This window comes from Callospermophilus lateralis, chromosome 18 (genome assembly GCF_048772815.1).
Source record: "Callospermophilus lateralis isolate mCalLat2 chromosome 18, mCalLat2.hap1, whole genome shotgun sequence".
NCBI classification, from domain to species: Eukaryota; Metazoa; Chordata; class Mammalia; order Rodentia; family Sciuridae; genus Callospermophilus; species Callospermophilus lateralis.
In genome coordinates this window covers 14,522,601-14,538,748 of record NC_135322.1, presented here as the reverse complement: position 1 = coordinate 14,538,748, position 16,148 = coordinate 14,522,601, and the positions used below count along the sequence as shown (strand labels likewise).

Below are 16,148 nucleotides of genomic sequence, written 5' to 3'. Positions count from 1 at the left end.
CAGATCTTCGTCGTATTCATTCACAGCTACACCCGGGGGACCTCCCAAACCTAGTCACCCGCCCACACACACCCCTTAGTCATTCACAACCTCATTCATGTCCTCTAGCCCCACACGCACACAGCCAGCTGGAGACACCTGTACAGGACCACAAAGTCCCAGGCTCCTACGACTACACACCATGGTCCAGGATCTCGCATAAAACACATACACATGCGCGGAGAGGCTTGCGCGCAGCCCACGATCTCAAAACGTCACACAATCCTGAAGTCGTTTACACTTTTGTGCGCCCACTCAGGTGCATACTCACACATTGAGAATCTTAGAATTATTTACAGTGTGCAGTTGTGTTACCCATCACAATTGCAGGCACACATTGAACTGCACATCCCTTTTAGCCACCGCGTCATGCAGCCCTTGTCGTCCCTACACATACACACTTAGAACCACGTGCAACCTCACAGACTCAATGCCGGATTCCCCACACCACCCCGACCACACTCAAAATCACGCCCACAAACACACTGCATCGCCGCGCCCATCACACACCGCAATCGTGAAGTTGCTCGCGCTCTGCGCCCCTTCCCCTGCCGCCTCTTCCCCTGGATCCCCGGAGCCAGGCGGCTGCCTGAAGGGGCGGGGCCGTCCTCTCCGTTATAAAGCTCCAGAGCCAGCAGCTGCGACTCCCGGGATCCTGGAAAGGCCATGGTCTCTCTGCGGATGTCCCGGGTCCTGTCGGTGATCCTGGCGCTCTTTTGCCTTCCCCAGGTCAGAACACAGCGGAGATGCAATGAACAGGGATAAATGGGGCTGGACGGGGCGGCCCACTGGTCTTGGGAGGGGACGCGGGCCGACAGACGCCTGATTCCCCGCGGTCCCCTCACCCAGTGCCCCTTTCCGCCCCTTCCACCCCAGGCACAGCCTGCCGGTGTCTTCGAACTGCAGATCCACTCCTTCGGACCAGGACCAGGCCCAGGGACCCCGCGATCCCCCTGCAGCGCCCGGGGCTCCTGCCGCCTCTTTTTCAGGGTCTGCTTGAAGCCAGGGGTCTCCGACGAGGCCGCCGAAGCCCCCTGCGCCCTGGGCGCGGCGCTCAGCGCTCGCGGTCCCGTCTACACTGAGCAGCCTGGAGCGCCCGCCACTGACGTGCCGCTGCCCGAGGGCCTCTTGCGCGTGCCCTTCCGAGAGGCCTGGCCGGTGAGCCCCCGCCCTGGGCTACTCCCGGTGCTGGGCCTGATCATGCCACCCAAGCCTTGACCCTCTTCTGTCGTCCAACTTTCAAGACCCTAACCGCCTCCCCAGGGCAGCAAATTTCCAGACAATTAACTACCATCATTCTGGGAAACTACTAGGCTTCTCAACCCTACTCACTGGGCTCCCTAAATGTTCTGATTCCAACTTGCCCTCTGGGGAGTCCAAATGTTCTGACTCCAGCTCTACAGGCTGGGGACCCCAAATTCCAAGAACCCCAAACCCACCTTCTGAAAACCCTAAATTCATAGAGCCCTGCTTTTGTTCTTTGGAGTTGCCTAAAATCCAGGATCCTCATCTTTGTCTCCAAATCTCCTTGCGCTTAGGGACGCTTCCATGCTCTGTCTTGGGGACACCTATTAATTCTCCAGGATTTAAATTCTAGACCACTGGGGAAAACGACGTTCCCTTTTCTAGTCTATTTCCTTAGCTGTAAAGTGGGGTCATTTTGATACTTCAGTGAACCCCTTTTGCGGGACTCAACTAAGTATCTTGAATTAAGTCCTTGCCCACACTGGTTAGCAAGGAGAACTGACCATATCGTTCCTTCTGACCATATTGGTCCTTCTGGGAATTGTCCCTGAAATTGGCCACCACTCTCCACGTCTGGACTTGCCTTCTCTGATTACCTGCTCTGAACTTTCTGTCTTCCTCCCTTTCTACCACCAACAGGGCACCTTCTCCCTCATCATCGAAACCTGGCGGGAGGAGCTGGGGCAGCAGGTTGGAGGTGAGTGTGTTTGTCCTTGGGGCTGTGGTGGGGGCATGGAGGTGGGATCCAGGATAGTGACAAGAGGCAGTCTGTAAGGTGGAAAGTTCCTGAGACCATGATGTCACTGCTCCTGGGGAGCAGTGCTGTGGGTAACAGCTCCAGGGCTCTGGGCATCTCAAGGATAGAAATGTCCTGGTACTGGATGTGGAGTCCATCGTCTTAGTAGAGGTTGGGCATTCCTAATCCAAAAATCAGAAACCGGAAATGCTCCAAAATCCAAAACTGATTTTTTCCCCAGGACTGGGCTTGGAAGCCAGTTTCCCTCATGCCAGGCAAGCACTCCACCACTGAGCGATCCCCCCCAGCCCCTAAAATAAATCCTTTTGGAGAGCTGACATGATGTCATGGGTGTAAAATTCCACATCTGGCCTCATGTGGTGCACTAAAATGCGGGTGCACTAAAAAAAAAAAAAAAAAAAAAAAAATGCAGGTGCACTCTGGTGGTGCAGGCCTGTAATCCCAGCAGCTCGGGAGCCTGAGGCAGGAGAATTGCAAGTTCAAAGCCAGCCTCGACTACCTAACGAGGCTCTAAGCAATTTAGTGGGAACTTGTCTCAAAATTAAAAAAAAAAAAAAAAAAAATATATATATATATATATATATATATATATATATATATATATATGGCAGGTGCACTAAAAATATTGTATAAAATTACTTTCAGGCTGTATGATATATATATATATATATATATATATATATATATATACATATATATATATCATAAACGTATTCCATGTTCACATTTGAGTCCTTGTCCCAAGATATCTCATTATGTAGATGCAAATATTCCAAAATCCAAAACACTCTGTCTCTAGGTGCCCCTTGGCATTGGTGATCAAACCCAGCATCTCATGTATGCTAAGCATATGCTCTTATCCCTGAGCTGTGTCTCTAACCCAAAAGCTGCTCCCCGCCCCCCAGATCATCTCACCATGTTGCCTAGGTTGATCTCAAACTCCTGGGCTCAAGTGATCCTCCTGCCTCACCCTCCCCAGAGCTGGAACCACGTGCCACTGCACCCAGCTCTTTGAGAATTCTGGCCAAGGCATTCTGCATCAGTATCAGGCAAATGGGAGGAAGCTGTCTTGGAACTGAAGCCACCAGAGCAGGACCTAGCATTTCACAGCCTTGCTCTGTCACAACCTGATTCCGAGAACCCAGGATGCAACGGGAGTCACCTCTGGCTCCTCTACGCGCAGCTCCAGCACCTTGTCCACATAATGGTCTTGGGGAGCCCCCTAGGGCGCGGCAGCTTCCGCAGGGGGAATACTGGGTTTCGGGATATGGAGTGATCTTACCCTGGCTGGAAACTGTGGCTATGAAGACCCACTGTGGGGTTCTGTCACCGTTTCGGCATAGAAAGTTCCTGGGCACAGTGTTGGAGTGTGACACCCTCGCTACGGAGAAGTGGACACTCTTCCGCATCCCAAGGTCGTGGGCAATCTGGGTAAACTGATGCTCTAGTAATTGGAGTGTTTGTCACCATTTTAACATCTGCCGATGTTACGTTCTCACTTCAGCTTTGTCCATAAAAAGACGTTAGACGTGTTAGAGGCCTCGTCACTACTTTAATACACAGAGTATGGGGTCGGGTCGCGCCCACTTCAGCACCTCGCTTCTCCCGCAGGGACCGCCTGGAGCCTGCTGGCGCGCGTGGCCGGCCGGCGGCGCCTGGCGGCTGGTGGCCCTTGGGCCCGGGACGTGCAGCGCGCGGGCGCCTGGGAGCTGCGCTTCTCCTACCGCGCGCGCTGCGAGCCGCCCGCCGTTGGGGCCGCGTGCGCACGCCAGTGTCGCTCGCGCAGCGCCCCCTCGCGGTGCGTCCCGGGACTGCGCCCCTGCGAGCCGTTCGAGGACGAGTGCGAAGCCCCGAGTGAGTCTTACCAACGCCATTCAGTTCCCCGGGGACACCAACTCCTTTTGCTTCACTAGCAGGTTCCGATATCCTTTCGCAACCCAGCTACTTCCTTAAGGGAGCCAGGGACCCTGGGCCCCTTTCTAGCTCCATTCCTGGTCCTCAGCCCCCTGTCACCATCCACCTACCACCTGTGGGGAAACTCGGGACCCTAGACATCTCTCCAGCCCTGCCTGGGGACTCCAGTCCCCTTCCCTCTTCCCGGTACCCTTGATGTCCTAAGTAGGAATTCCACACGCATTTCCAGAGTTGGTGCCCCATTTCCTCCCCTAACCCCAACCCACCCCTTTCCTGAGGTTGGGACTCCAACCTCTTCTAATTCTGGGACGCTCCCTAGTTCCACCCAGGAGCGTTAGAAACGTCTCCCAATCACCCCTTCCTCCAGCGCCCCCACTCCCCCCAGAATCTTCCCTCCTCCTTCCCTGAGATTCCAGGCCAGAGCTCAGTGGTGGTAGGACCCGGCCTCTTACATGCTGAGCCAGTGATTTATCACTGAGATACATCCCCAGCCCCTCACTGCTTTTTAAAACTTGGGATCCCTAACCTCGACCCTGGGGTCCCTCAGACCTTTCCCCAGGTTTCAAAGCACTAGGCAAGGTCCCTAGGCTACCAGATAACCTAGATCTGCCCAAACCTTCCCTCACCCAACACCTTCCCACCTTCCCTGAAACGCCTCCCAATCCCAGATCCCCATCCCCATTCTCCTCTCCAAGCTCAGACTTGGCAGTACAGAGCCAAGGCCAGCAGCCTGGGTGCCAGTCCTCACTCCTCACTCCATTTCTGGCTGTGCAGCCCAGCTCACCTCTCTGGGCCTCAGTTTCCCTGTCTGTAAACTGGGAGGGTGGTCTGTCATAAGGATGCGACAGGGTAGGGCACGGAAGCACTTACAATCTCTGCTTCCCATCCTCTTGCCCTTGACCTTCTCCAACATCGATATTCCTCTTCTCTGCCTCTCCACCCAGCATGTCGGGCAGGCTGCAGCCCAGAGCATGGCTTCTGTGAGCGGCCAGATGAATGCCGATGCCTGGAGGGCTGGACTGGGCCCCTCTGCACCGTCCCTGTCTCGACCAGCAGCTGCCTCAGCCCTAGGGGCCCGTCGTCTGCCACTGCTGGATGCCTTGCGACTGGGCCTGGGCCCTGTGACGGGAACCCGTGTGCCAACGGGGGAAGCTGTAGCGTCAGTATCCCCTCTCCCACCTCCCCCTGATTAGAACTTTACCCTGGGAGTTCCTGAGACCCCTCTCTGGGGCTCCATGAGACACCAACCTGGGGAGGAGGTCTGGGAGTAGCCATCAAGGAGGGCTTCCTGGAGGCGTCCAGCCTGCACTGGGGCCTTGAAGTAGGTGATGGAGATGGGATCGAGGAGCAAAGACTGAGCGGAAGTACCGAAAGGTGGGAGTGGGAAGGAGGAGTGTGTGGGGCCCCGGGCGTGAAGGTCAGGGGCTCCTGGAAGGTGGAGGTGAAGAGGTCAGAGGCTTCCTGGGCCAGCGCTTGAGAAGCATGGTTTGGCTGAGGGGTGGCCCAGTGAGTGTCATGGAGGAAGCAAAGGCACAAAAGTGGGAATGAGCTTGGTGTCTGTACTTGGACAACCTAGAGCCACTGCCACCCTGGGAGGGGGAGAGGCACTCTGTTCAAGTTAGGGGGATCACCCGGGAATAGATGGGGAGCAGCCCTCATGGAGGAGGTGGGCTTAGAGCTAGGACCTCAAAGTACTATTTGTGCACGCGGATGGATTCCGGAAGGCAGAGCAGGCGGGCACAGGCATTTGGAGGGGCAAGTTATAGCCCTGGGAATGAGTGTGCAGGGTGACAGGGACTGTCTGGGGAGGATTCCCAGGCAAGGACCCTGAATACTGGGGCTTGGGGCAGGACAAAGAGCAGCCCCAATGGTTAAGACTCGGGAGGGGGAGGGGGAGGGGGTTTTGCCTCGAGAACCCTCCTGTTCAAAGCCCTCTTGCCCCTGCCAGGAGACACCCGGGTCCTTCGAGTGTGCCTGCCCCCGCGGGTTCTACGGCTTGCGGTGTGAAGTGAGCGGGGTGACCTGTGCGGATGGACCCTGCTTCAATGGTGGCTTGTGTGTTGGGGGTGCAGACCCCGATTCTGCCTATGTCTGCCACTGCCCACCTGGTTTCCAAGGTTCCAACTGTGAGAAGAGGGTGGACCGGTGCAGCCTGCAGCCATGCCAGAATGGTAAGGCTGCGAGGCCAGAATGGCAGGGGATGGACATGGGTGCGGGAGGTCCCTGCATGGCTCTGATGGTCCTGGGGGAGAATCCTGTCTATTCTGTAGCCCCAGTGTTTGGGCTCCTCCCTTTGCCCAGCCAGTGTGTTCTGTAAAATGGGCAAGGAGATAGTCCCGATCTCATATTTAATTTATTTAATTGTCAGGCCTCAATCTAGGCACTGCAGATTACAGCAGGGAAACATTCCTCGCTCCCTTGGAGCTGATGTGGCAGGGAGGCCAGTGGGGTTGGAACAGTGAGCAGAGAACAGTGGTGAGAGACTGAGGCCAGGCAGGTGATGGTAGTAGATCCTGTGGGACCTTCTGGGCAGCAGGAAGGGAGACTCTTGCTTTTACCCTGAGGTGGAGCCGCCACAGGAAGGTTCTGAAAGGGGACAGACTTGATCCCGGTTAAAAGTTTAGAAGAGATCATGAATGTAAAGCGCCTGGCATGAAGTGTGCCTGGCACACTCTTCATGGAATGATTATGTCCGAAATACTGTGTGTTCACTCTGGCCCACAGCAGTGTCCAGGCCATCTCTTGGGCTCTGCCACTGGCTGCCTGAGCCCCTCACCCTCTGCCTATCCTCAGAGAGCCCCCAGAGGTCAGGGCTATGGGAAGGGAGCACAGGGCACAGTGATGGGGCTGGGATGGAGGAAGAGTTGGGAAGGGTTTTCCACGCGGGAGGGAAAGAGGAAGGGCAGTCCAGGCAGAAGGCGCGGCCCAGGCCAGGTGCTTCCGGTTAGTATGAGTCGAGGTGAGAAAGGGGGAGACCCCCGAGGGCTAAAGGGTGAGGCTGCGTGAGTCCAGGACTTCGGCCGGTAGAATGGAAGCGCGCTGGCTTCCCCGGCAAACCGAGTCTGGCCTTTGCGTTAGGGAATGGGGCACCCAGGGCGGCGACACGGAGCAGAGAAACTGGGCGGGCGGGCTGCGCCGCTGACGCCCGCTTCCCCGCAGGCGGGCTCTGCCTGGACCTGGGACACTCCCTGCGCTGCCGCTGCCGCGCTGGCTTCGCGGGTCCGCGCTGTGAGCACGACCTGGACGACTGCGCCGGCCGCGCCTGCGCCAACGGCGGCACGTGTGTGGAGGGCGGCGGCGCGCGCCGCTGCTCCTGCGCGCTGGGCTTTGGTGGCCGCGACTGCCGCGAGCGCGCGGACCCCTGCGCCGCGCGCCCCTGCGCTCACGGCGGCCGCTGCTACGCCCACTTCTCCGGCCTCGTCTGCGCCTGCGCGCCGGGCTACATGGGCGCGCGCTGCGAGTTCCCGGTTCACCCCGACGGCGCGGACGAGGGTGTAGCGGCCCGACCCAGCCTGAGGCAATCGGATCCGCAGCGCTTCCTTCTGCCGCCAGCTTTGGGACTGCTGGTGGCCGCGGGCTTGGCTGGCGCTGCACTGTTACTGATCCACGTGCGCCGCCGTGGCCCTGGTCGGGATACTGGGTCTCGCTTGCTGGCGGGATCCCCGGAGCCGTCGGTCCACGCGCTACCCGATGCACTCAACAACCTGAGGACGGCGGAGGGCTCCGGGGATGGCCCCAGGTGAGGGCTGCCGAAGAATGCCTTGTCGCTATTGGTTGCCTGCATCCATCCCCACCGTGCAATTGGTCTGAGTCTTTGGTGCATCTTCCTGATTGGCTCGTACCCCTCTAATAATAATTCTGGGTAGTTCCAGAATTCCCCCTAGTTGACCGCGGGTTCCTGCCCTTGATTGGTGGGGGAAACAAGATTTGAGAATTTAGAGGGATTTGGTCTTTCCTTCTTTCCTTCCTCCTACAGTTCGTCAGTAGATTGGAATCACCCTGAAGATGGAGACTCTCGATCAATTTATGTCATATCTGCTCCTTCGATCTATGCTCGGGAGGTAGCTATGCCCTTTGTCCCCACTGTCACACGCTGGGAAAGGCAGCCCTGATTTTTCTCTAGTTCTCGTTAATTCTGTCTGTGAAACAGGATAGAGCTTCTGCAAGGTCTCTAAGTTTGCCGTTCAGTTCTGACTTAATTCTGTTTTGCATTCCTCTTGCTGTCGTTTGGGTTCCTTGGCACTTCCTTGGAAGGCCCGTGGGCTCAAGAAGTCACAGTGGAGTCCCTCAACCGGAGCTGCTTCGGGGGAGAGGGGTGGCGGAGGGGCAGCCCTTCTAATGCTTCTTACTCCTTTCCTTTTCTAGGCCTGAACTGCCCCTTCTCCATCAGAGCCCGGATGTTGATACTTGCTTGCTAGTGGCCAATCTCTGCCCCAGACACTTTGGAGTGCATGCTGGAAGGAGCAGCTGGGAGAACTTGACTGTTGGCAGTTGTACATAATGGTTATTTATATCCTATTATTTTCTCTCCCCATCTTTCCAGAAATGTCTATAAAGGCTCTTATTTTGATCAAATATCTCAGGCTGAGTGCTTTATATTTGGTGTTAGAACTGAGGGGAGGAGAGATTTGACTCTCTGAGAATAATGGAATCCTTTATGTTGCAGAAATCAGAAACTACACAAATTGATTTAAATTTTTAAAATAACATTGTTAAAACACAAAATTACAACAAATCTGATTTTGTAGATCTTTACTGGATTTATTTGTGACTGAATTAGGTAGCAGTATTTATCAAAAATGGTTCAGAAAACTCCCTTCCACCACATAAGGCAGGTTGTAACTTTTTTGTTTGTTTGGTACCAGGGATTGAACCCAGGGGTACTTAACCACTGAGCCACATCCCTAGCCCTTTATTTTATTTTATTTAGAGACCAGGTCTTTCTGAATTACTTAGCATCTTTCTAAATTGCTGAGGCTGGCTTTGAACTTGCAATCCTCCTGCCTCAGCCTCCTGAGCCCAGATTACAGGCTTATGTCACTGAGCCACACTGCAGGTTATAATTTATCCTAAGGAAGTGATAGACAGAAACAAGAAGTGAGGTAGACAGACAGACACTGGTTACAGCTAAGTGTCTGTCTTATTTGAACATTTGAATAGTTGGCTACTTGTGATTGACTAAGAACTACTTGTCACAATGGTAGGTACACTCTGCACATCAAATTAAATTGTAGCTTACTATGTAAGGATGCCACTTTTGGCCAAGCAATTCAAATTAACAGTTCATAAAAAATAAATAATCCTGTGGTAGCTTCAAGTAGGGCTAGACTCCAGCTCAGTGTCTTTTCCAATTGGCTCTTTATGTATGTGTGTGTGTGTGTCAGGGGACAGGTACTGGGGATTGAACCCAGGGATGCTTTACCACTGAGCTACAACCACAGAGCTGCTTTTTTTTTTTTTTTTAATTTTGAGACAGAGTCCCCCTAAGTTGTGGAGGCTTCCCTCAAACTTGTAATCTTGCTGCCTTAGCCTCGGGAGTTGCTGGGATTACTGGCATGTGCCAGCACGCCCTACTCCAGTGGCTCTCTTTTACCCCTGAATTGCCTTCGTAGGTAGATACACCTCCATAGGTCCTGGCTTGTCATAAGGCCAGCACTGAACAAGTTGCTAAGCAGCCTGACTTGCTCCGATTAATCAAGCTTGTCATCTCCTTGCTGTGTGAAAGGACGTCAAGCTGGCCTGCCCAAATCCCGTGGAGTACGTGGGAGCAGGTACCACCCCAAGTTAGGGTTCGTTACTAGAAATGAGCACTGTGCCAGGAGGCAGACCAACAGAGCTGCCTTATGAGAAATGCTGAAGAAGTTTTTCAGGTTAGAGGCAAGTAAGACAGGAATGCAAATCCATGCCAGACAGCAGAGCACTGGCAGAGGAAGTGACGTAACCATAACCATAATAACACACGCGTATTTCTTTCCCTTTCTTCTGGTTTAAAAAGCAGTTGTATAAGCGGAATTCTCTGGACTTAATTAAAAAAGTAAATAAATGAATTAAAAATCTTATTCTTGAAACTCTAAAACCATGAACCAAAATGAACCTCCCTTTGCTTCCTAAGTAGCCCCTGTCAGGTATTTCATTATAGTGACACAAAACTGACTGATACAGGAGTGTTGGCAGAGGGGCCTGATCGGAGCTGTTGATCAGGAGCACTTGCTGTGGTTTGGAAGTGGTTTCTCCTCTAAAGGTTCATTGGTCCCCAGTGTGGTGTAATTTGGGGCTAGTGGTGAAGGTGGCACATCATGGCAGCCTCGTACAGAATCAACTGCTCACATCGCAAGCTAGGAAGCAGAGACCCTGAGACCCCGAGGTGCCACCATCCCCTTCGAGGGCACACCCCCAGTGATCTGAGGACTTCCCACTAGGACCCTCCCACTTAAGGTCCCTACCATCTCCCTACCAGGCTACCTGGGGACCAGTTCTTTTAACACATGTCCTCTGGAGGACACCCATTCAAACCAGAGAAACTTACATCACGATTAACATGATTTTTTTGGGTGGTGGTGGGGCACAGTCAAACTCAGCTATTGTTTTATACAGTTCACAAAATCTGACTATTCCAATCTGTGTTACGTTTAGCAACAAAATGTTTTAAAACAAAAGTATGGCTAATTGTCCCATTATCTGTTGCTATGGATACTGCTGCATGAACTCAGTGGCATGAAACACTACTCCAGAGGCTACAGGTTGACTGGGCTTCCATTGCTCTGGGCTGGGCTGATGTGGGAGGGCCCCAGGAATTTGAGCCTGGTGGGCAGGGGGCTCTCATCCTCTGGCAGGCTGGCTCTGGTTTGTTCTCCTGGCCAAGACAGGGGTCTAAGAGAGAAAGTGGACTCCGCTGAACATCTTCACTTCACTGTGTCCCGTCAATCAAAGCCAGTCACAAGGCCAGGGGTGGGGAAATGGATTCCACTTCTTGATGGGAGAAGGACAGAGTCCCATTTCTAAGGGCATGGATGGAGAAGGGGGTATTTTTGCCCTCAGTCTTCAACACTGAAAACCTTCCCCTTGGGAGGGAAAGCCATCCAGAATTTTGGTACAGATGCCCTTTACTGAAAACAAACAAAACAAGCCACAAAACAAAAAAACCCTGAACTCCAAAAACCAAGCTAGCAGTCGGGGATCCCTCTAAGACAGGCAAGAACCCAGTCCCTGGCAAACCGTAGGAGCCGGCCTGGCAATGCTAGTGTCACCTCCAATGTTCTGGTGGGAATAAAGGGAAAGTGCTAATACTTTGACTTGTCCCTGTTTCACATGTCCTGAAATTTCCTTCCAAAAGAGATGGAACAGATCTAAGTCAAAACTAGCCGAAAGGGCTAGTCGTGCCAGATTGAACCCAATAATTGTTCAGAACCCGGTGCATCAGGACTTAAAGGCATCTGCATCCCGGGCAGCTCCTGGCATTTATATATATATATATATGTGACTAGTAGAAAGGGGGTAATCTTCCCTAATTTGGGGAATGTCCTAAGACAGTTAATGACACTCCTAATGCTGTTTGTACGCTTGAAAAAGCCTACATGTGTACAGTTATGAGAGCATGGGCTCAGATCTTGGTTCTGCCATTTGCTAGGATGAGCCACTTCTTCATGCCTTTATTTCTTTATCTGTAAAGTGGGAAAATAGAATCTGCTTCATAAAGTTGGGTGGATTAATGAACAAGTGCAAGGTTTTATAACAGAGCCTGGACTTTAACAAATGCTCAATTAATGTTAACTCTCTATTATGCTATGAGGACAAATAGCTTCACGGAGGGGAAACTGAAGGCCAGTGAAGGGTAGAGACTCACCTGACATCAAACAAAATTAAGTGTCTTTCCTGGCTTTTTGAGACCCAAATTTTAGGACCTGGAGGTTGGGCAGGTCATGCCTCTCCTCTCCTCAGAACCCTTCCATGAATCTGAAGCAAGTCCAACCTAACCATATTGTACTAGTGTCAATCTCTTGGTTCCAACCATATATCGTGGGTCCACAAAGTATTACTATTATAGAAAATGGGAATTACACAGGAATTTTGTGTCCTACTAACCCAATTTCTTGTATTAAACTATTTCTAAATAAAAATGTTATATATATTTGAATTGCAGAATTACATATTATAAAAGATTGTGCACTTGCAGACGTGCAAACTTTGTGAAGAGCGTGCGAGGGTGCGGCTGTCAAGTTCAGGGCCCCAAATCACCCTCAGGATTGATAATCCGATGGAAGGATTGACCCTCTGGGTCAGTCGTGGTGCATCACAGAGGAAGCATAGGGATTAAAGTCATCCAAGGAAGAGGGCAGAGTCCAGGGGAGTCCCTACTATGAGCGTCTGGGTGTCCTGGCTGAGGAGTCACAGTCGGCATGACTTCCCCAGGAGACAGTGAGATGAGCATGTGCATTGCTAGCCAGTGGGGTGCGCCTGGAGCTTTAGGGTCTACAGTTTTTATAGGGGCTTGGTCAAGTCGACAGTCCAGGTGGCTGACCTTAGGAGTGGCCAGCACTTCCCAAGGTTGAGGTGACAATGTGGCCCAAGACCCCACCATTAGTCACACTGTTAGCACAGACTGGTTTGGTCCAAGGCTCCAGCTTAAGTACACAATGTAGTTAAAGGACATTCCAAGGGCTTAGAGATCATTCCCAGGAGCCAAGGGCAAGGCCAGACCTCTCTTTGGACAAGGTTAATCATTTACTGCACCATGTATTAGCTAAAAAGCCTCCCAGGCCTCCATGTCCTCAGTGGCCACTGCTCTCTGCTTCAGCCCTGTGAGCCACTGTCAGCTCCTAGAACAAGCCAGGATTCCCCTCTGCCTCCAGCTTTACCTCCTTAACTCCTATTCCTTGTGTCTTTCATTAGTTCCACATTTATTGAGCACCTCCTGCGTACTGGGCCTTGATCTAGAAGTTGGGGACTGAACAAGATAGACAAATCCTCACCCTGAACAGTGCTCAGTGAGAGTCCTTCTCAGAGTGCTGAGGCCACAGGACTCTGGAGCCACCAGCTTGGGTTTGAATCCTCCTCTGCTACTCATCAGCCTGGGTGATGCGTAGATTTAGTCCTATGTAATGATAATTCTGCGTGGTGGTTTTCACCAGTTTTCTTCAGCGCTCCCAGTTGTTGCTTTTTCCTCGGAAGCCCTCTCTGATGGCTGCAGACTGGTTGCACCTGGGCTGCCACTCTGATGGACAGGGACCAGGGCTTTCCTGATCCCTCCTCTGTCCCTAGAATCACCCAGCACAGAACAGGCACTCTCAGTAAACCTATGCCGAACACAGGAATGTCAACAGCAGGGGCGGAACGTACTGGTTTCTTACCCTGACGGTGGACGGAGAGCTGGAGGTCGCGCCATACCCCAGGCCTAGGTCTGTAGAACCTCCGCCCGAGTGGAACACGGTGTAACAGTGCCTCCTTGTGGGCACCTCTCATTTTAGAACCCTGGTGCGGAGATGCTCTCTTCGCCCAAGGAAGCGGGGTGGGGCGGGACTCAGGACCCGGGTTACCCGGGTCCCACACCGTCCCCATGAACAACCAGGCGGGGGCCCCAGCCCCCTCCCCAACCCGGCCCTCCACCCTGGTCGGGGCTTCGACCCTCGCCCCAACCCCGACCCGAACCCCGAACCCAGTCCGGATGTCGACCCCTGTCCAGATCCCGACTCCGGTCGGAACCCAGGCCCCGATCCGGGCCGTGATCCCAGTCCGAACCTCCATCCAGTCCCGGGCACCGAACCCAGTTCGGACCCAGGCTCCGGTCCGGTTCTCAGCTCCTACCTCAGCTTCAGCCCCAGCCCCGGCCCCAGCCCGGGTTCCGACCCGGACTCCAGCCCCGACCCCAGCTGCAGCCCCAGCCCCAGCCCAGGTCCCGACCCGGACTCCGGTCCCGAACCCAGCTGCAGCCCCAGCCCCAGCCAGGATCCCGACCCGGGCTCCGGTCCCGAACTCAGCCAGGGTCCCGACCCGGACTCCGGTCCCGAACCCAGCCCCAACCCCAGCTCCACCCTCAGCACCAGCCTGGGTCTGGACCCCGACTCCGGTCCGGTTCCCAGCCCCAGCCCCAACCCCAGCTCCAGCCCCAGCACCATCCTGGGTCCGGGCCCCGATCCCCGCCGCGGTTCCGGCTAAGGAATCGCCCGCGACCCCAGCCCCACATTTGGATCCGCCCGCAGAACCTGCTCTAGAGTCTCCTGCCGAGACTCCTGCGCCCATGCCGGGCCCAAAGCACTCCCCATCCTTCAGCAGCCTCGCAGGGTCCGTCCGGGGACCTTTTCCCGCGCCCACTCCTTTGGCCTTTAACGTACAGAGATCCACTGCGAAGGCAGACCTAGCAGCCACCCAGGCAACGGATCCCCCCACTTCGGGACCCATCCCGGGGACCAGCCGGCTGTCCATCTCCATTTCTACTAACGCAGTCGCCTCCACCGACGAGAACTTCCAAATGGGGAACAAGATCTTGATTCGAGTGACCTACTGGTGAGGGACGCGCCTGCCCACACCTGCCTTCCTCCCCACGCAGGGCTGGGTCCGGGAGGCTCTGGGGCTGTGGGGGTGGAGCCCCCGGGCTGGGCGAGGAGGAGGAGTCAGGTAGAGCCTCAGAGTACCCAGACCCCACCCCCACCCCGCAGTGGGGGGGTTCAAACCCCTGCTCGGGCTCTGAGCTTCATCCGTTCACTTTTATTCATTCATTCATTCGTGTGATTTCTGCCTCGTGGCTTCTTCTTGCCTCTCGCTCCTTTGTCACTCACTTCCCAGCGCTCTGCCTGTCGCGTGCCAGGCCCGTGTTGGGAATACGGTGCTGAGCATCGGGACTTGTTCCGCCCCCTTAGCGCGAGGTCGGGCGGTGCAGCCCAAAGCCAGGGTGCAAGGAGATGAGCTCCCTAAGGGAGGACAAGGGGTTAGCGCACTTTAGGACTGCGCGTTCAGGAACACCCCTTTTCAGGAGGTGACTCTTGAGCTGACACTCCACACTTAGGAGGAGGCGACGGCAAGTGTAGCGTGGGGGAGGGGTAGTCAAAGTCGCCGGAGCAGCCGGTGCGAAGTCTGGGGGGGCTGGAGGCGGTGCAGAAGCCTAAGCCTCTCTTTGAATCAACAATGAGAACAAAAATAACAGTAATGGCTTTCCTTGACCTCCTCTGGGGCCCAGGGCTGAATGCAGCTGACAATCTTCCGTTCTGATCCCCGTGCGACTTCTGGCTTTCCCTGTCTCTCTCCTCTTCTTGTCTCTGCCCCGTGGCTCTCCAGCTCTCCGTCTCTCTCCCAACTCGCTGTGGCTCTTTTTCCTGTGGCATGTGCCTTTCCTCTTCCCCAGCTCGACTGGTTCCTTGTCTCCTATGCTCTTCTCGCCCCATCTTCTCCTCTCTACGGTTTCTCTGACTCCATGGGTTCATTAATTCACTCATCCAACAATCAATTTCTTAGGTACTTACCCTGCCCCAGGCGTGGTTTGTACCGTCAGTGATACAGGAGCCAACAAGACCAGGGTCCCTGTCTTGGTGCTGCTGGCATGCGGGGGTGGAGAGGAGACATAAATAGGTCCCACAAGGGGACCAGTGCTATGGATAAAAGGCATCTTTGGTGTTGCAGTGTGGTGGCGGCGGTGGTGGTTACAAGGAATTGAACCCAGGGGCACTTCACCGCTGAGCCACATCCCCAGTCCTTTTTTTGTATTTTATTTAGGAACAGGGTCTCCCTGAGTTGCTTAGGGCCTCCCTAAGTTACTGAGGCTGGCTTTGAACTTGCAATCCTCCTGCCTCAGCCTGCCGAGCTGCTGGGATTACAGGTGTGCATCACCATGTCTGGTTTGGGGGTTGCTGTTTTAGCTGGAGTGGTCAGGAAGGCCTCCCTGAGAAGCTGATATGAGTAAAGTCCTGAAGGAGGGGAAGAGAAGGAGCCAGCTGGGCACTAGAGGAGCATTCTGCAGAGAGAACCACAGTGGGTGCCCCGTGTCAGAAGACCAGCTAGGGGGCCTCTGGGCAGAACAGGGTGAATAATGTAGGACAGAGGGGGAGGAGATGGGGCAGAGGGATGACAGGACAGGTCATGGTGCAACTTCTGGGCCATGGGGCAGACTGTGGTCCCTTCCCCTGAGTGAGATGGTTCAGGGGAGGGTTCTGAGCAGGGGGAGGAGGTGATCTGACTCAGGCGTTCCTGGGGAACCTTGGGAAGT

The 16,148-nt window shown here is 54.3% G+C and overlaps 1 protein-coding gene across 1 annotated transcript; it reads left to right on the top strand.

Annotated features, from left to right (window-relative positions):
• Window positions 1-705: 705 nt before the first annotated feature.
• Window positions 706-8,326, top strand: Dll3 (delta like canonical Notch ligand 3). Its single transcript, XM_077105679.1, has 9 exons — window positions 706-768; window positions 916-1,197; window positions 1,924-1,981; window positions 3,653-3,895; window positions 4,900-5,114; window positions 5,904-6,126; window positions 7,115-7,694; window positions 7,932-8,016; window positions 8,321-8,326. Exons 1-9 carry the CDS (start codon window positions 706-708, stop codon window positions 8,324-8,326), a joined length of 1,755 nt encoding a protein of 584 aa, XP_076961794.1.
• The last annotated feature ends 7,822 nt before the right edge of the window (window positions 8,327-16,148 follow it).

Coding starts and splice junctions, on each gene's coding strand:
- Dll3 (XM_077105679.1), top strand. CDS start 706: ATGGTCTCTCTGCGGATGTCCCGGGTCCTGTCGGTGATCCTGGCGCTC. Junction 1,982..3,652: donor GCTGGGGCAGCAGGTTGGAG/GTGAGTGTGTTT, acceptor CTTCTCCCGCAG/GGACCGCCTGGAGCCTGCTG. Junction 6,127..7,114: donor CCTGCAGCCATGCCAGAATG/GTAAGGCTGCGA, acceptor GCTTCCCCGCAG/GCGGGCTCTGCCTGGACCTG.